Source organism: Balaenoptera borealis (assembly GCF_965194805.1).
Source record: "Balaenoptera borealis genome assembly, chromosome: 3".
NCBI classification, from domain to species: Eukaryota; Metazoa; Chordata; class Mammalia; order Artiodactyla; family Balaenopteridae; genus Balaenoptera; species Balaenoptera borealis.
In genome coordinates this window covers 172,496,511-172,517,189 of record NC_138866.1, presented here as the reverse complement: position 1 = coordinate 172,517,189, position 20,679 = coordinate 172,496,511, and the positions used below count along the sequence as shown (strand labels likewise).

The 20,679-nt window shown below is 43.6% G+C and overlaps 1 protein-coding gene across 7 annotated transcripts in view; it reads right to left on the bottom strand.

The window, feature by feature from the left end:
• MSRB2 (methionine sulfoxide reductase B2) overlaps nucleotides 1-19,718 on the bottom strand; it is a 38,990-nt gene extending 19,272 nt beyond the window's left edge. For 2 of the 7 annotated variants that reach the window (XM_082385709.1, XM_082385710.1), the window contains exons 1-4: nucleotides 19,554-19,716; nucleotides 10,472-10,572; nucleotides 7,536-7,612; nucleotides 1,906-2,053 (exon numbers count right to left, since the gene is read on the bottom strand). In XM_082385709.1, coding sequence (XP_082241835.1) covers nucleotides 1,906-2,053; nucleotides 7,536-7,612; nucleotides 10,472-10,572; nucleotides 19,554-19,671 — 444 coding nt within the window. In that variant the 5' untranslated portion in view covers nucleotides 19,672-19,716. The other 5 variants (XM_082385711.1, XM_082385712.1, XM_082385707.1 and 2 more) reach the window with 5 other exon arrangements.
• Between the last annotated feature and the right edge of the window lie 961 nt (nucleotides 19,719-20,679).

Genomic DNA, 20,679 nt, shown 5'->3' with positions numbered 1-20,679 from the left:
CTAGAAGAAGAGGTCATAATGCATAACACAGTAATAAAGAGAAAAATAGAATACTTAAGCCTCCTTTCTGTCCATAAAGTCTCAAAGAAAATGATTTAAACACTTTCAGTAACATATTATTCAAGACTCAATTTGTAAAAAACACTTGAGTTGCTATCAGCATTGGTGTAACCAAACACCTACTACCACATGAACTATTTTTTGGCATTTGATTTAGTCATTTTTATAAACGAGCAAATTCACAGACTTAGATAAAAAGCAAACAGATTTTAGTAAATATTTTATTTGAACTAAATTAAAGTTTAACTTTGTAGCCACTTGTATTCATTATCACTGAAATCTAGCAAACTCCCATTGAAACTTAAGTTGCCCATAGAGAAGTTGGAACTGGAATGTTCAAGACAGTCTAAAGTTTTGAAAAAAATATCATGCATCCCGTGGATCCCCCAAAGCATGGCTCATCCACAACCCTCCTCCTCGTTGCTTCTTTCCATGCTGGGACTGTGAATTAGTCTAACCCCATATTTTCCTTCCTCTTTTCACTTGATCTCTCACCTATATATGTCCATGAAGAACTTAACTGCAATGGAACGTTCAGGGTGGTTTTGTAGGAATTCTTTGGTTTGTCCATCAGCCTCCAAATGTCCCCAAAGAGTCATGCCCTCTGGTCCAAGCAAAGCCCACAGAAGTCGATTTAATGGAAACGGTTGCCCCTCTGTCATCTTGTGAAATTCCAGTCAAAGCCAGAGCCAGGGTTGAGCTGACTCCAGGTAGTAAGTTAGTAAGTGTGACTTGCTTGGTGATAGCAGCAAACTTAGCCTGGTTTAGTAGGTAATAAAACTAGCCATTCACATAAATTATGAAAATTGAGTTTGGAAATGAGGGAGTGGCGAGGGAAGGGGACTCTTGGAGGTAGTCAGTGTTTGCTTGGTTTGAACTTGAGTGCCACACTGTTGATGCAAAACCTCTGACCAGTAGGCCCAGGTCCATCAGGAAACACATGGCCAAGGTGAGCTTCGCACTGCAAGGAGAGAAGCCTCTGTCATTCCTCAACTGGGACAAGGCTCTTTATGTAAAACCAGACACATGAATCCCACATGGCCGCCCCACTCGAGTTTTTGACACTGGTGTGGGGAAAAAGTCTGTTGTACCAGAATTTGATTAAGAAATGAGAGGATGCAGAGCACAGTAGTGGTAAATAGCTCTCTCCTTTATCAGTGAGAATGTGAGCAAGTGATTTAACTTAGGCCTTGATTTACTCATCTATAAAATGGGGATGATAATTATACCTACGTAATAGAGATGTGATGATTCACTGATACGACACATTTAAAGCACTAACACCGTCCCTGGGTGAGCACTCGGTAATCTTGTAGCCAGTGTATTATTATTGTTTTTTACTGAAGACAAGACTAAGCTATATTGATCTGCTTACAAAACCAGAACATTTGAGCACCCAAGGATATCTACGTGAATATGCTGTCTGGATTTAAGCCACTCTCTCCTACCAAGCTCACAGGAGGAATAACGCGCTGATGTCACCTGCAGTGCCGCTCCGCCGGTTGCTGACACGCTGCAGAGTGAGAAGGGGGCGTAGGGATGCCAGCCAGGCTCGGCCTTCCTGCTGATTGTCCCTGTGCAACAGAATGTAAAGGGCCAGCTCTCTCTTTCAGACCCTTGCTCTGCTCCCATCTCTGCAAGGCTTGAACCAGGAAAGGCTCCTTCTCGGGTGTGCGGTGCCCGGAGTGATGGGAGATAGGGACCAGCAGCACGGGAGAAACCCAAGGTGCTTCCGTGACAAAAGTGCTCCGGGCCGTCACACCGGATATGCAAGGACAAGCGAGCTCTCTGCGGCATTTGGGGCGGCACTGGGGAAAACAAATCAGAGAAAACAAAGACACCCACCTGCTTGCAGACGACCTCTGTGCGAGCTGGTCCCAACGAGGTGTCCACACGTCGCAGGATCCCTGTGTCACTCTCATCAGAGCCAGACGTCCCGTGAGCCTCAGAAAACGAAGGCCATCCAGTGCCTGAGCAGTACTTTTTCTCAGAGCTGTGTTACACATCATGACACTACAGCTGTGAAGGCTGCTATTACCATACAAGGAGCATTTTACGCCCCGAATCATTTTTCTACCAAGCACGATTCGATTCCCTTCTCCTCTGCCAGATCCCAAGGCCAGTTCTGTGAACCACTGGTTCCACAGGAATCTGCCCACTGCATCTCCACTATTAAAGACGCTGTCTTATCAGGTCAAAGATTTTTTGTTCTTTTGATGTCGAAGGCATCCCTCTCAATGGGATGATGGGATGTCGAAGTCATCCCGCTCAAGGACTAAAAACATGAGGAGCTTTGTGAACTGTTGCACGTTAGGAAACAGATCAAATCCCTGTGTTCTAAACGTAGGAAAGGGGGAAATCGAAATGAAATAACAGTGGTCGAAGGAGGGCATTGTGAGGTTAGCGTATCAGAGAAGCGTGAGAACTGATGAAACAGCCGTCTTCAGCCACCGGAACTTCGGGTTATCTAAATTCAAAGCCTGACTGCCTTCAGGGGTTCAAGAGCTGCCTCTGTCACTTCTTAGCTGTGTGAAATTGGACAGGCTGCTTATTCTCTCCAAGCCTCAGTTTTCTCATCTGTAACATGCAGATAATCACATCTACGTTATAGAGATGCTCTGAGGGTTTAAGGAGCTGTGCTGTGGAGCAAGTGGTGATACATCAGCCTGGGCACCCGGAGTCATCACCGCAGTGCAGGGACCTTCCTGGGGAAGCGCCACAGGGACGAATGATGCTGGGGGGGGGGGTGGCAGAGGAGCCGGCAAGAGGAGGAGGAGAGCAACAAGCAAATCTACTCATCAGAGACTCACTCTCTAAGTGCTTTGAAAGATGACTCCCTTAAATCACACTAGGAAAACAAATTTTAAATGGCAGGGAAATGGCTCTCTCTATCTGAGGAGGAGAGACAAGAAATGAATTGTAAATTCTGCAAAAATAACCAAAAACACCAAAAACTGAGTAAAGAGGGGGGAAAAGTGGCAAATAATCAAATCCCTAGACTATGAGCACAGAAGGAAGCTCAGTTTAGAGCACGAACCCCAGCAGAGTCTAATGTAAGACAGAGACTCAGACGTTCTGGTCTTGGGACCCCTCTGTACTACAAAATTACTGAGGATCTCTGAGAACTTTTGTTTACATGAGTTTTGTCTATCAATACTTAACAAATTAGAAATTATAAGTGAGAATTTTAAAAACATATGCATTAAATTATTTTTAAAAATAATAAATTCATTACATGCTAACATAAATAACCTATTTTTACAACAATAATTCTATTTTCCAAACTGAAACAAACATTTAGTGCAAAGAGTTGCACTGTTTTATAACTTTGTAAATCTCTTTTCTGTCTAGCTTAAAAAAAATGACAATTGACTTTTTATATGTGCTCGTGCATTCAATCTGCTGCAATGCTGTTTTGACTGAAGTGTAGTAAGAGCATGTGGTCTCACGGATACGCAGTTGCAAAAGGGAGCACCTCGAAGAGCCCTGAAAAGATCCCAGGAACTCAGGTATAGCTCTGAGGTTGACTTCTGAGAGACTCGGGTGTGAAGCCAGGCTCTGTCTGTTATGTCTATGCAACCTTGGCAAGTTATTTAATCTTGTAAAGCCTCTGTGTCCTGATCTTCGGAATCGTAATGGCATTGTTATTTCATGGGGTTACTGAGAGGATTAACTGAGATGCTTTCTACGTTTACTGTTTTTAGCATAGTGTCAGACACGTGGTACTTAAGTCAGTAGCTATTATTTTTTAAATATCATTATTATTAGTAGTAACAGGTATCCATGAAATTTGAGCAGCTGTGGGTCCAACTAGAAGTGTCTGCACATTCAGATTGGGTTCTCTGCAACCCTTTTTGTTTTCCAAGGGTTCAAAAATATTCATCCGAGCTACTTTGGTCCAGGGAAAAACATTTTAAGTATCTTTTAATCATAGCTTTTCCACACTGAACATTATATATAAACTAGTGATCATTAAAGGAATTTTGATGGAGAATTATGAATATAATAATTTTTTTAATGAATGAATCTAAGACTAATAAAAAGTCACTTAAAACATTTTATGGGAAACAATAAAAGTTTTATTGATGCAATTTACAGAATCTGGAGATTTACCAGGTAATATGAGAGGCCCATCATATATCATTTAAGAGTGAAAACTTAAATATTAAGGTGAATTAGAAATTCCAATATACACATTTAAATGATTAGCAGATTGTAAGGCCCTCCCTTGAGAAACTAAAACCATTCTGGACCATCTTTAGTCATGTACTCTTAGAGGTGCTTCTTTTGTTTAGTTTTGTTATATGTTTATTTGCTTTGTTTTTAATCTTCATTTCTGGAAATTCCACAGCCCCCAAAACAGCAGCAGAGGCACTTGGTAATAACTGACAACCCTCATGGTAAAAGAATTTTCCTTCCTTTGAAGGAATGGGAACACACAAAAGGTTAACAATGTTACTTAGTTCCTATTAACACGTAGGATGTCAGGATATTCTGTAAAAAGGGAACTAACATCAGGCTCTCAGTTTCCTTCTGTTCCAAGATTTATGACCATGAAACATGTGATCTCACAGTAGATTTTAATAAACACTTTCAGAGTCAGTGTGGGGGGGGGGCAGGGGGAGGAGAAGGGAGGGGAATAGAGGAAGCAGGGGAGGGGCAAAGTCACAAAATTCCAAGGTTAAGGAAGCAACAGCCTGGAGTCCCCAGGGGAGTGATAAAATCCCGAGAGCGCTCTTGACTTGGAAACCCTGGATTAAATGTCTCTGAGTTGTCTCCCCCAGAATGTGCACCATACTGGTTTGGCCTGAAGGGAAGTGTGCAGGCAGCAAGGAGCCCAGCAGCCAAGAGACAGTGATCCCTCATTCACTTGATTCCTTAACTGTTTAGTTGACTTTTCACCTGGTTTTGACTCTGTACAAGCATTTGAAGGAATGTTTACTTCTTTTCTACTCCTGCTCTCTGTTACTGAGGCTGGAGACTGGGGACAGAAGAGAGAGGGAAAATGAGAAGTCAAACAAGGATCCCTACAGCTAGCCACCCTCCTGAATGGGAAGCACCGTCAGGAATATAGTCTTCATTTATAGATTCTCATTAATTAGAAGAAATTCTCAAGAGTTCCTCATTATCAAAGACACATTCATGTATATGGCCCTAAGAAGGATCTGTCTCTAAGAATGTCTCATTGCTAACATGTATCCAGTGCTTGGCATGTGTGAGGCATTGCTCTGGTGCTTTCACATGTATTAACTCATAACTCAGTTAATCCTCCCAACAACTTTATGAATTCAGTACTACTAGCGTGCTCATGTTACAGGTGGGGAAACTGAGGCACAGAGAGGTTAAGAAACTTGCCTGAGGTCACACAGCAATGAAGCCAGGATGTACATTTACAGACTTAGCCACTGTACTACACTGTCTTGCCTATAAATAAATGCATCTTTAAGAAGAGTACATTCTGGAACATAAAAGATTCTTATGAATATATTCTTATTTTTCTCAGTCTCAGCTGCAGCAGCAGCAGCAGCGGGAGGAAAAAAAATGGAACAAACTCAAAAGTCCTTAAGAAATGAAAATGGAAACTGCAACTAAAACTAAATGATTAAAAAGAAACCAACAGGTTGGCAGGTCATTAAACTGGCCACTTGATGAAAGGGCTTTTGGGGAACTGGCTGGTATTCTCATTAGTCTTGGCTGCTTTGGGGATGGTCACTCAGCTTCCTTAATTTGGACGAGCACTGTGCTAATACAGTAGCTACTGGTCACATGTGGCCTTTCAAGTTTAAATTATTTAAAATTATTTAAAATGAAATAAAATTAAAAGTTCAGTTTTTCAGCCGCATCAGCCGCATTTCAAGTGCTCAACAGCCATGTGTGATTGGTGGCCACCGAAGTGGATGGAACAGATACAGAACATTTCCATCATCATAGAAAGTTCTACTAGACAGAGTTTTTTGCTCTGGTCTCTCCGGTCCCTACCTGCCCCCAACATTCTGTGATTTCCTGACAGAACCTGGCTGGGCATTGGGTAGGAAGAGAATGTCATCTTTACAGGTACAGAAACTGGAACGCCAATGAAGTTAAAAAACAAAGACTCAAATGTAGGAAGGAACATGCTCTTGCAAAGATGACCTCACATCTTTTGCCTTCACAGTCGAAAGATGGAAACAGAACATCTGGCTGGTTAATGCATAGTCACAAGGCCGTGCTTTATACTTTTACAACACGGGTTCTTTGGCTAAAAGCAGTGTGGCCATCTCAAGGTCCCACTTCTCCCTTTTAATAGAACCAAAGGTCAAAAAATAACTAATGGTTCAGAAATATGCAACCATTTTACTGTTCCTAGCTTCCCCCAGGCCATCTCAGCTTGACTGCCGTCTTTTCTTTTTTTTTTTTTTTAAAGATTTATTTTATTATTTATTTATTTATTTTTTGGCCATGCCGCAAGGCTTGTGGGATCTTAGCTCCCCGACCAGGGATTGAACCCGGGCCCTTGGCAGTGAGAGCAAGGAGTCCTAACCACTGGACTGCCAGGGAATTCCCCTGACTGCCATCTCTGCTATCTCCTCACCAGCCACCGACAGAGTGAATGAATCCGGACAAAGGCCTGCCCTTCCGTGAGCATGAAGGAAAATCAATCCTAATCGTTCCTCATCCTTGCAGGCGGGGTCTGGCTTTCCAAATTCAGCCCACATTAGCAGCCTAGGAAAGCCCAGTCTGCTCAAAGCCCAAAGCACATAATGAAGCGCTGCCTAATGGAAGATTCACAGAGCTGGCTTGATTTATATTTTATTCTAAACCAATTTAGGGTTGATGCAAAAGAAAGGAAAACATCTTTGAAGTTCTGAAAAACAGGACTTCAAAGATGTTTTCCTTTCTTCTTCATCGAATCTACTTTTTTTTAGACTGTTTCCTGCATGTCTAAACAAAAAAGCCTTTGTGGAGAGATTTCAGATCCTGATTGACTTAAAAGAGGCTTTGAAATCAAGGGACAATTAAATTTACTTTTAGCTGCATAGAAGAGGGCATGGCTGTCAAGCACTGTGGGGAATCTATCCTCATAAAATTCTACATCTTCTAAATTAAATTATAAACCCATTTCTCCCTGGGAGAGATACAGTTTTAATCACATGGCCAAGCAAATACCATTATGGTTTAGATTTATTTAAATACTTTCCCAGGAAAAAACCTCTAATAGCTTTATCTTAAGGTGCCCACCAAGTTTGTTTTGTTTTTAGCTGTTTCTTGCGGATACAGAAAGAAAGAATATAGGCTAAGAAGTTAATGCTCTAAACACTAGAAATAATCAAGATAGGCAAGAATCTTAAATGAACAGCCCTCCTTATAGCAACCAGGCCAAATGAGAAGGGCGATCAAAAACATCATGGGTATGTATTTATCCAAGGCCCCAGGAGACAGAGATGTATGAATTTAGAGGCTTACTCTCCTTCGGTACCTTTTGATCTTTATCTCACCTGAAGAGCGGGCTGTCACAGCACACACAGTGATACATTCCTGATTCCTTGTTATTCAGGTAGATCCCACTGAAAGGCTGAAAGCAAATGAGATACATCAGGTTCAGGTTTCTCATAATTCCGGCAGGACATGATACAGCAGATCCAAATCCAAGATTAAGTCTCCCAATAAAGGAATTTTTGTACTAATTTGACAAAGTGCAAATATCACTGGAGAGAAAATTACAATGCGCCCAGTGAAGAAGCCTACAGGCTTGTTTACGACCGGCCTTTATTGTGCCAAATATTCCAATTATGACATTAATAATGCTTTGTATTTATATAGCACATTTCACCCAAGAACATCAAAGCCTGTGAAAAAGCAAGAGAACCACACCTCTGGATTGTGTAAGATCTCGGTCACCATTTCAAAAAAGTTAATACAACAGGAATCTAGTCCACTGTCTAAAACACTTTGAAATCTCCAATTAAAGACAGGATTTAGATACATAAAAAGCAAAGCTCAGTGAGATTAGGGTTGTGCCTTTAATATGCTTCACGTGGTGTTTAGGACACTGCATACTTAATAAATGCTAAATAATGAGCTAGATTCTCACAGGGCCTAAGTTACTACTTAGATGAAATTACCACGTTAATCGTGGCTTAAGGAGTTTGCAGGTTCCGAGAGGAACACAAGGAGACTTGAGGCAATGAGTGAGCCAAGACTAATTTTTTTAAATGTTATTTTGTAAACTGATCTCATTGTTTGAAAAAAAAAAAAGGCTATTTTTGCCCAATTCCTTTCGTCATCTCCTCTGTCAAAGGAATGTCAAGAAAAAGAAACTCTTGCACGAGCCTAGTGTGAAAATCTACAAGCAGTGGCTCGTGGCAGGCGCCGTCTCATTTTATGGAGAGAAGCTGAGGCACCGGGTGGGTCACCGAGTCCCAGAGCTGACTCAGGAAACAAGCAGCCCCCTTGGTCCTCTCTAGACGTCCCACCTCGACAAATCCACGGGTCAAACATTCACATTCCTCGTGGTAGGATTAACAGCACATTTTCAGGGAGCTGCATAATGGACAATTTCAAATTAACCTACTGAGCCCACCATCTCAGCACACTTGGATGTTTTTCCTCTTTAAAAACCCTGAACTTGGCTGCAGACATCCAAATAGTGGTGAGCTGGTCTTTTTCTGGCCTGTCCCCTCGAAGACCTGTACCCAACGCTGGCACGAATGGGCATCTGGAATGAAGAGGAAGTTTCGCATCCTCCCTACCTGGGCTGATGAGACACACATGCCAAAGGGCTGCCCAGACCTGAAGGTGATCTAGAAAAGCCTACTCATGCGATCTGGACAGCCTGATAATATTCAAAATATAATTCTGTCATTGCAGGGACAGTGGGCAGAGGAAGTGACAGGGAACTGGTAGCACAGTAAGTTAAAAAAAAAAAAAAATCAACCATAAAAGAATGCTTAGCCGACGTATTTTATGAAATGACATCTCTCCTCCACCTCCTCACCTGATTTCCTCTGTCTGCCCTCTTACCCTTCCTCCCCAGTTTTATACAAGTCCTACCACTTATTTAGGGCTTCTCACTTGTTCATTCCAGTATTTACTTGAAAACCTAGTGTGTATCCAATGCTGGAAGACTTTATTAAAATCCCACCCACAGGAAGTTTTCAAAAATACCAGTATTTCACCAGAATCTATTGGGATCTGCTGGCCTGTCTAACGGCTTTAGCATCGGTGGCGAAGTTGAGGGTGAGACCACGGTTATACGGCCACAGCACATGGACAGCTTACCTGAATTTTGCAGGGACTGCTAAGTTCAAAGATATAAATATTCTACAACTTTTGAAACCGCTGCGCTGTGGTCCACTCTGTGGGGTCTGCTTCACCAATGAAAATATCTAATAACCTGGTTCAATAACTATATTCCAGTGGTCATATTTAGGACTAAGACAGACTACTTGTTGGGAAATGCAGCACAGTAAACATGGTACATACTATAATGAGGAACCACTGAGGGCTGTTCTCTCAGGAAATGAAAGAAAGCTGAGATTACTGAAGGCAGCGTCAATAACGTGTCCCCCTCGTGGCCTGCAGTCATGCGACAGTCACCACGGTTTATTTTTTGAGTGCCTGTTATCTGCAGGCACCATGTTATGTGCTGGGGTATACCAAGGACGGCAAGTGCTAAGAAGAGAAAGTACTGGTAAAAGCAAACCCATTGGGGCTGAGGAAAGGCTTCCCTGTGGGAGTGAGAGTGGGGCTGAGAGCTGAAAGGTAGGTTTGAATGGGTCGGGGTGTTGGTGGTGGGGGAGGACACGGGGTGAAAAGGCCTGAACCGAGGGGAAGCCCAGGGTCTGAGAGCTGAAAGAGGACAGTGTGGCCGGAGTGCAGTGACCAGGGGGAAAAGTGGCCGGATCTGAGGACAGGGGTGGGAGGTAGGGGCCAGAGCCTTTAGGGCCTTATTAGCCACTTTTCAACTTTTCTCTTTACTTTGAAAGCAGTGGGAAGCCACTGAAGAATTTCGAGCAGGGGGTGATGTGGTCAGATCTGTTTTCAAAAGATCTCTTTGCCAGCCATACGGAGAATGGCAAGGTGGGGAGCAAGGGCAGCTGTGAGGAGAGCAGCTGGAGGCAAATGCACACAAGCCAGGGCTGGTGGGAGCCTGGACCAGCCTGCAGGTGAGAGCAGCGGAGAGAAGCCGAGTGATGGGAAGGTCATTTAGGAGGCAGAATGGGTGAGCGAGGCGACGGAGGGCAGTGTGTCCAGAGGAAGGATTCTGGTTTGCACAACTGGATGGATATTCATGGCCGAAGAAGGAGAGCAATGAAAGGCACCAGATTCTCAGAGCAGAGGATGAGTTAGGTTTTGTAGCGAGATAGATTCCAACCTGTCCTGCCCTGCCCCCAACACATCTACTCAGAAACTGTCGATCGGTGTAGCTTACCGGTTCCGTCCCTTTTTCTCTTGTGACGTGGAACTGCTCTGGAGTCAGCTTCTTCTGCCACTCACTCTTGGAGAGAACCGGCTTCCGCTTTGTAAGGGACCCTGTGTTGTTAAATAGGAATTAAAAAAAAATTAAAACAGCAAGGCCCAGAGTGCTGAGGTTGACTTCCTTGGATTTGTCTAAGAAAATTTAGTTATTTCCCCAAAGAATTCGAGTCATGCCTTTACTACAAATATTTATATTTTTAATTGTTTTTCGTATTTCATTGCATTGTTTGGGATCTCAAAATAACTACGGTATAAGAATTTATTTAATGGCATTGGTCGACAAATTGCAAATTATAAGATGGGTGCTACTGACTTTCAAATGATGTCTTTGATCAAGGTAAGGACTTTAATATATTTCTATATTATTAAAATATATTTTGCATGGAAAAAACCCAGTAAGGCACAATGACCTTTTCTTCCCTAGCCTCTCTCCTAAAGTGCACCATCTCCCAGCAAAACACGCCATCCCTTCCCCTCCCCCTTCCACCCTTTCCTTCTTCGCAGAGACCAGAAAGCTCAGGTACAAAATACTGTAATTGACTCATTAGTTTAATAAGAAATGAGTAATAAGTAGAGAGCCAGTTTTCCAGTCCTGCTGGGGCACAGAAGATAAGAGGCAGCTGAAATATGAAATAAGGTAGAATAAATTCTCCTTGGGTTACTAAGGGTAGACATTCATCTTTCTTCTATTACTACGTTCAAAGGAGTGTTTCCTGTCAGGATACAGCTGGGAGTAGCTGAGTGATTGGAGAGAAAAGATCGTGGAGCCAGTGGGTTATTAAACCCTTCTTCCTTGCTGGTTTATAAAGATATCTCTGATTTTGTTTGTCAAGGGAAGTCTTTTATTAAAAATTCTTTTTGTGTGGAAAAAATAAGAGACTCCTATAGCACATACTCCTGAACGGGAAACTGAGACCTACCATAATCTATTATCATGCTTCATGGTTTTTTTCCCACTTTTGTCTTCCTTTCTTCTGCTCCCTTCAGCTTCTATCTTACAACTTTTTTTCCAGTGAGTGTAAACAAAATAACTTTAGCCAAAGGGAGGTAGGAAGCCTAATGTATATTATAATAAATAAACGTTTTAATCATCCAAACGTTTTAATCATCCAACGTTAAGACTATGAAAGGACCTTATCATCTGCTTACACCTCAACTTACAAAGGAGAAAATAAGGCCCAAAGGGTTAGTAACTTGACCACAGCACTGAAGATGAAATGTTAAATACCTGTGATGTCACCACCCACATAACAAACATGTCAGAAAATCGTAGCTGAATTTCATTTTTGGTTACAAAAAAGAAAGTCCTAAATAATCTCTCAGCAAGAGAAGACTTGTGTCTTCATCACGAGTTCATAATACTGCACAATATGGTATTTTCAGTATTATATATTATTGACTGCTTATGGTTGTCTACATTTTATTTAAGGGTTTTTATCTGTTAAATATATTAGAAGGTGTCCTTTCTTAAATACTTTTTATAAGGCCACAGGGATTTCTTTTTTCCAATGGAAATATACCTCTGAAATATTCCTATGGAACTACTGCTCAGTTACACACAAATTTTTCAGGAACTCAGCTTCTGGGGAGCAAAGCAAAATGTATTCATGTGATAATTATTACTGCTTAGTGACTTTCAGAGTTATTATACAGAATGCCAAGTAATAAAGGGAGAAGGAATGATGAAATTTTTAAAATCACCATTTTTGCAATCGCTAAAATAATAGACGGATTCAAGCAAGAATCATCAGGGAATTCTAAAACCCTTGGGTAAAAAGACTGTTGAAGAATGGAATAGTTACACATTTTCAAAATGTGATCCCTCAAATTATTAATTTTACAAGTAAGAAAATGTACCTTTACGATGGAAAAGTCTAGAAATCACCACCTCAACCAAGTAAGCAAGGCTAGCATCACTGACAGTGGGGCCAGCTGACATCATGTGCCTCTGGGTGGGACGCGCTGCACTGGTCTGCTCTCAGAGAGCTCAGCAGGACTTCTTAGGGACACCCAGGAACACTTCATCCTCATCCCATCTACTTCTCCATAGAAGTGACACTAGATATTCTCTCTTTCTGGTGGAGTCTAATCCCTCAGCTTCCATGACACTAAATCCTCCTGTCTCTCCAGTTCCTCCCTCTCAGCATCCTTTCTCAGCTCCCCTTCCTCAAGCCATCCTTGAATACTGGTGTTCTTTAGAGGAGTCTGTCTGTCTTAGGCTTTCTTCTATCATCCCTCCACACCCCCTCCCCCGCCCTGGGAGATTTTATCCTTAAAGTACCATCTACATGATGAGACTCCCAACCTATTTTTTCCCTCCATCCTAGATCTCTCTGCTGAGTACCGGATCCATACACAATCCACACCCGGATATCTCCACTAGGCCCATCCCAAACAAAAGAATTTCATGTATCTCCTCCACCCCAACCCAAATCTGGTCCTCCTCTCATGTGCTCCAGCTCATCAATTCCATGTTTCAAACCAGAAAGCCAGGCCATCATCCATGACTCTTCCCTTGCCCTTGCACCAAGCCTGTTGGTTCTACTTCCTAAATAACTCTAGGATCTGCTCATTCTCACCCCTCTGCAACTACCTTGGATCAGGCCACCATTACCTCCAGCACAGATTATTACAGGTTTTTTTCTAATTTGTATGCCCTCCCCTATTCCGACCGCTTCTTTTCCTCACTGCCCAAAACTGTTCAATGTGACATAATACCCTCAAGATAAATTCCAAACTCCTTGATGTGACTTCCAAGGCTCTTCATGGTTGGCCCTGCTTACCACTTCCAACTTCTCCCTTCTACTATGCTCCAGTCCCTCTCAACTGTGGTCCTCTGAGTTCCCCCAGAAGACATCATAGTTTGTTTAGCTTTTTACTTGTTGTTAAGATGGAGTGAAGACTTCTAAGATCCTTACATGCCACGACAGAAACCGAAGTCTCCAATCTCTGGTCTCAGTTTACATGTTATCTTCTCCAAGAAATATTCCCTGATCCCCTAAGTCTGGGTTGCAAGCTCCTCCTCTGGGTTCTCACGGCCCTCAGTGCTTCCATGATAGACACGACAATCGCAGGTTAATCTGTCTGGATGTCTCATTCAACTAGAAGCTGAAAGTCTGAAAAAACTGTCTTTGTTCAGTGTACCCCTATTTATCAGTGCCTTGGCATTTGATAAATATTCATTTCTTCATTCATTTGGTCATATTTACAGAGCACCTACTATATGCCAGACACTATTCTAGATGCTGGGGATACAAACGTAAAGAAAACAGGCAAGAATCGCCGCCCTTATGGAGTTGAGGTAAAGTAACTAAGAATGTAAAACTTTAGATGATTTTTTCAAAAATCACAAAGGAGATTAGAGAGTGTGAGGATGTGTGTGTATGTATTTATGCGTGCATACACACACACACACAATTTAAAATAATGAGGGAAGGCCTTATTAAGAAGGCGACATTTCAGCAAAGAGTTGAAGGAAATGAACAAACACACAACGTGAATACCTAGGAGAAGAGCACTGCAGGCAAGAGGGGCACCAGGCTGGGTGTGCCTGGCGTGTCTGATGAACAGCAAGGAGGCCAGAGCAACGGAGGTGGAGTCAGCAGGGAAGGTTAGTACAAGGGACAGCAGACAGATGATGGGGGCCAGATCATTTAGGGCCTTGAGGGCTATTGTAAGGACACTGGCTTACGTTCTGAGTGAGTTTGGAAGTCATTGGAAGGTTAGCAGAGGCATGACATGATCTAACATATTTTAAAAGGATCAGTGGTAGATATACTAAAAAAATATTTGAAGCAGGGTAAAGTCTGAAGCAGGGGAACCATTACAGAGGCTACGTTAATCTGGCTGAGAGGTGGAAACCTGGATCAGGGTGGCAGCAGGAGAGTGGCTAAGAAGTAGCGAGACGCTGGACACAGTCTGATGGTAGAGCCGGGGGATCTGCTGATGGGTCAGATGTGGAGGTAAGAGAAAGCAAAGGGCCAAGGGTCATACTCCACAGCTTCTGGGCTCTGAAAGATGGGGGAAGACTACAGGAGGAGTAGGTTTGGGAACCTGGTTTTGAATTTGTTAACTTTAAAAATGCCAATCAGCTATTCAAGTGGAGATGTCAAGTAGGCAGTTGGATACATGGATTTAGAGTTCCAAGAGAGGTCTAGGATGAAAATATAACTTTGCGACCCCTCAGCCTTTAGATGTTATTTATCTTGGGGACTGGAAGATCCCCAAGTCAGTGAGTGTAGACAGAACAGAGAGGCCTGAGGGCTGGACCCTGAGGCTCTCCGCAATATGCAGGTTGAAGAAATGGGGACAAGCAGAGAGGTGGGAAGGAAACCACAAGAACGCAGTGTCCTAGTGAAATGGAGCAGGACCCTATGGTGCTTGCCCCCCATGTCCTCAGTCTGCCTTTTGTCTGTGGAAAAACTTTAGCCAAAGAATAAGTTTAATCAGAGAAGTGAGAAAATGCAGAAACAAAGGAAAACAGTCCAACAAGACTAAATAATAATACTTTTGTCATTAAGTATAGTCAAGGACCTTTAGTTCCTCCTCAAGGGCTATAGATAACATTCTGAGCCATATCCTTTGAGCTGTCTTACAGATACTTAAACCCCCTCCACCAGGTGGAAGAAGTTAACTACATGATGACCAGACTGTAACCATGACATAAGCTGCCACAATTCTGAGAGCTGGCCTTAAAAAAATGGGAACAAATTGACCCTGGAACTGAAGATTAACTGTACTTAAAACAATCAAGATGATGCCGATCAGACCACCGATGACCAACGTCAAGATGACTGTCAGAGCTGACTGCGCTGTTTCTGCGTGTAGCCCCCTCCCCGCATCTATAAAAGCTCTTGCCCACTGATTGTCAGTGGGGGGAGTCGGCCTTTGGACAGGCCTCTGCCCCTCCCCCGCCAGGCTGCCGGCCTCTGAAATAAAGCAAACTTTCCTTCCCACCAACCCGGCCTCCTTATTGGCTTTAGAGCGGCGAGCAGCCCGACCCCACTTCCGGTTACAGTTTCTGGCTCTCAACCTGGGGCTGCTGTACTCTCGCGACATCTGGCTCCCGGGGTTTTCCCGAGCAGAGCCGCCATGACGACGCGGCGGGATGGCTGTGAGGAGCCGCTGCTCGAGGCTCGCTGGCCCCGAGAGGGGGCTTTGGGGGGACGCTCCTAGCAGCTGCCGAAACCATGTGTTTGGGGGATTCTCCCTGTTTCTCCCCTGCTTGGCACTGGCTGTCAACGTACGCTTTTCCTTGGTGGAACGGAAACATGCTGGACAAACTGACGAGCTCCATGACCGAGTAAGTCCACGGGTGTGCAGCCGGGCCGACTTCTCTTTTGAGCACGAAGTGCTATCTGCGTATTTTGCCAATTGGTTCTGACGTGTCTGACACTGAGGGCTATTTGTGAGCACTGAGTGTGTCATTTGGGCATTTTGCCAGTTGGTTCTGACGTGTGTCTACTGTCGAGGACCCTTTGTGTTGGGTAAGTGTTTGGGACTCCACATGGGTCACTGTCTTGGAGGATTGTGACAGTTCTGTCTTCTGGTATGTGAGTGTGTATTTCATTTGTGTGATTGGTATCTTTGCTGTCTTTTGTAAAATGGGAAGGTCAGGTTCAATTCATTAGAAAAATTTTAGCTATGAGATTACGACTAAAGAAAAAGGAAGATAATTTTTTTTAACAATATATGACAACAGTATTCTTTATACTCTGGAGAAGAATGGATAAGATGAAACTCTTTTGAAATTCCAAAACCGCTTCTTTTTGCATATGCAGTTAGAGAAAGCTGGCTTGATAAAATACTGTTTTCAGAATTCTGACCCTGAGAGAACAAAAATATGCATAGGAGAAAGCTTGAAGTTAACTCTTATCATGTCCTTGAAGTACAAACACAGCCCACTTTGCCTGAGACTTCAGCCTTGGGTTAAATAGTAAAACTTCAAAAGATGTTTGGGTTTATTAAACACACATCTTGTACCACATTAAAGAGAAATTATGCTATGAGAAAAATGTTAAGTTTTTAGAGGTTATGGAATATGTTCTTAAGTTTGCCAATTAGTAAATGCTGGTATAACAGTTCAATTACTTGTTTCTTGGTTTTGTTAAGGCTTTTAAGGGTTAAAAATTGTAATATGTAATTAAAGCTACTAAAAATGATAAGGGAAGCATTTCAGTGTGGAAAGCAAGTAGGATATGTGTTGTCGGCAAGAGAAGGTATAAAGAATGGAGATATATTTGCTGAGGAAAAATGAGGATAATAATTTGTCCTACAGTTGGTTGTTTTTGGATGGGCAAAAAAAAGGGACAAATCATATGGATACAAAAAGTGATAAAAGGTTTGTGAAAAAAGGGAATTTTGAGAAAAGAATTTCGTACATTGAAGGAGTGATTAAGATTAGATTGCAGGCTTCCCTGGTGGCGCAGTGGTTAAGAACCTGCCTGCCAATGCAGGGAACACGGTTCAAGCCCTGGTCCGGGAAGATCCCACATGCCACGGAGCAACTAAGCCCGTGCGCCACAACTACTGAGCGTGCGCTCTAGAGCCTGTGTGCCACAACTACTGAAGCCTGCGTGCCTGGAGCCCCTGCTCTACAACAAAAGAAGCCACTGCAATGAGAAGGTCGCAAACCGCAACAAAGAGTAGCCCCTGCTCGCTGAAACTAGAGAAACCCCGTGCACTGCAACAAAGACCCAATGCAGCCAAAAAAAAAAAAAAAAAAAAAAGATTAGATTGGATTTAACTAGGTAAATGACCTTTGTTATTAATAGTAAGCTGGTACAAAACTGGAATTAGGTTTTCTTTCTCCCTGTTAAGAGAACAAAATTATCCAGGAATATTGAGGTGCTTTTGATAACAGATTGTAAGTTTCTTTCTCAAGCTAACTTCGAGTATTCCAAAGGGCCCCTAGACATCTCAGAAGAAATATTAAAGTAACTAGGATTATTTAGCATGTTAAATTATATGGAAAACGTATGGTAACTTTCAGATCATACTGCTGAACTGGGTAAGAAATTTAAAGAATTCTAGTGGAAAGCTACTGTTTTGCTTCAAACCACATTTTTGACCCCAATGTTCAGGATGGAAAAAATTGCCTAGTTATCACAGAGTATAATGACTTATGAGGTGTGTCACTGCTGGCTTTAAGTTTACTGCTAAAAGCACATGTACAATGCTTGTGTGATAATTGGCTATAAGTGATAAAATGTATAGCCTATAAAATGTTTCCCCGTCAGCAAACCTCTGTACTTGTTTATGTCTCACTAGTCCTCCCCACAACGTGGATAACTAGGCCAATATATAAACAAGGCCCCAAGTCCACAACACAGGGTTAAATGCAGCTGCACTTTTAACCTTTCCATTTCTTATGTAATTATAACAAATGCTTATTGTATACCTACTAAGCACCAATATTGTGATAAAATGTTTTTAGGTTTTTTTTCATTTATTCTGTAAAACAACCCTACCATTATCACTATCCTTATTTTATAGAAGAAAAAAACAGGCTTCAGCGTACCAAGTTCAAGACGTGCCCAAAGAAACAGGGTCAGTGATTGACACTGTCGACTCTGAAACCCCCTTAACCACAAAACTAGTACCTGCCCGTCATTCTCAGTGGTTGCCTACTAGTTTGTTGAATTGAACTTTCATGGTTTACTTAAGCATTCCTTAACTGATGGACGTTTGGGTTAGAGCCAGTTTCTAGTTCTTAAGAGTACTGTTAAAGACATCTCTGCATATATAACTCTGTTCTTCTTTAGAATTATTTCCTTAGAAGGAATTCCCAGGAGGGGGTGTCTGATAAGTTAGCAGTTACTGTATTGGTGTCTGGCCAAATTTTAACGTTGCTGAAGAACCTCAGATTCCAGGGCGATTCATTAGGCTGTTTCTGACAGCACCAAGTACAAACATGAAGGACAAATTTCTGCTGAAACCACCACCCTATAAATGGGAATGAGAAGAGCTCCAGCGCACAGCTGTGATGTTTCCATCACCTGTGGTTCTCAGGAAACCATTGCTTGGCACAGAGTAGGCACAGAACAAATAATGAGATTGGCTGACTAGAGACACCAAGCGGTTCTGAAGAACATGGCCCCAAGTCATGTTGGATCAGTTCCCACTGCACACTGCCAGGGCTTTTATTTATTTAACACAGCATTTTGAAAACTTAAGGGGATAAAAAGAATTCCAAGTGACTGGGTACATTTTCAGCACAGATATGTAGCTTTAAATGTCTTCAATGGACACATAACAAATGGATTCAGAGATGGGATGGCTAGGCATCTGCCCAGAAAGCCAATGGACACGAGGCACTGGATTCCCCTGAAATAGGCCTGAAATATAGTGCCAGCTAACGCACGTCTCCACAAGTGACTCCGTACTAAAGGATGAAATGTAAACGTGCCCCAGTCCCACAGAGCAGCCAAAGGCATTTTGTAGAAAATACACACGCTTTTCCCTAGTCTGTATCACAGCCATTGACTAACGATGGTTATCAGGTTAAAGGAGGTGTGGATTATTAGTCCACACGTTTCCCTGGGTCCTGGAAACACAGAAATAGAGCAGGTCAGGGAGCAGATCCACAGGCATGCAAAGTATGAACCGCCTGCTTCTCAGACGCGAAAAGCAGCAGACATAACTGGAGAAGGGGGACAGTATAACAGAGCAGGGGCCACTGCAGCAGAGAGCGCGCGGGGTGGGCTGCTGAGCCAACACCTTGAGGCCCGGCTCTAGAGCATAACATTTTATGCAAAAAAAAAAAAAGAAGTGTGTGCACGTTTGGAGAGAGGACCAATACCTTTACACAAATCCTTACAGGGGTCAGTGACCTCCCCCCCCACTCCCCGCCCCTGCCAATTTACAACCAGCTGTCGCAGAAGGCAGGAGGTGGGCGGGCAGGGGCGTCCCGAAGGAGCTTCCCCAGAAAGTAAGCGCCAGGTCCAGAACCAGCAGGCGGGCTCCCAAGTCCTGGCAAGTGAATGGAAACCGAAAGCCGGGAGGTGGCGGCGGGGCCTGCGAGGCCCGCGTCCTACCTGCGTCCCCAGGTCCGGTACTCGCGCGGAGGCCGCCCCGGCCCGCTCGGCCCCGCACCCCCCACCCGGGCACTTCTCGGAAAGGAAGGCTCCTGAGCGCACAGAGGAAGCGCGCCATGACGCTGTACGCGACCCGGCGGGGCCCACGCCACAGGACCCGCCCACGCCCGCAGGACCCGCCCACGTCTTCGATGCTCCGCTCCGCCTCCTCTCACCTCCCTTCCTGTCCGGTCTCCAAGCACCACACTGCGCTGTGCTCCTTACCCCACTCCTGCCCTTCCCGCTTTCCTCCTCCTAACCGCTTCCTGCTCCTGCCCCTACCGTCTCCCCTTGGCCTTCTTTGGCCCCCTCGGCCCATGTACCGCCTACCTCCCTGCGCTGCTCCCCCAAACCTGGCTCTCCCCTTGCAGGCTCTTCCCCTGGTCCCACCTCACAGTACCCATTCCCACTCTACTCCCCATGCCCTCTCCCCCCACCCCACTGATCTGTTTTAGTTTGCATTTTCTAGAATTGTTTATAAATGGAACTATAGATTAGTTTGCTTTTTCTTGAGTTGCACATAAGTGGAACCATTTTTTATTTTGTCTGGCTTCTTTCACTCAGAATAACTAATTTGAAAGCCCTTCCTGTTCTTGCATGTAACAACTGTTCATTCCTTGTTGGTGCTGAGTACTATTCCATTTATAGATATAAAACAATGTGTTTACCTAGTCACCTGTTGATAGACATTATCATTCCCAATTTTTCCTTATTAGAAGTAAACCTGCTGGGAACATTTCTGTGCAAATCTGTGTGTCACTGACCAGAGTTCTTGGACTCCTTAATCAATAGAAATTGATAAGAGGCCAGACAAGAAACTCAGGCAAGGCTCTATTGGGACTCATACTGCAACATGAGGGAGCGAAAACAAGTAACAGTTTCCCTTGCTCGCTTCCTGAGGCAGGGCAAGCTGTTTCCTTATATGGGGTGAGGGTAGGTGGCGGGTCCAGGGGCTGTGCTGGAGGGGTGGCTTGGGTGGGCTGGCCGCCCCTTTGGTGGTGCTGTGTGCAGGGGGCCTGTGCAGCATCCTGCTTTTGCTTCCAGCTCCTCAGAAGTGGCAGTTGTGTTTTTGGTCTTTTTGTATGTG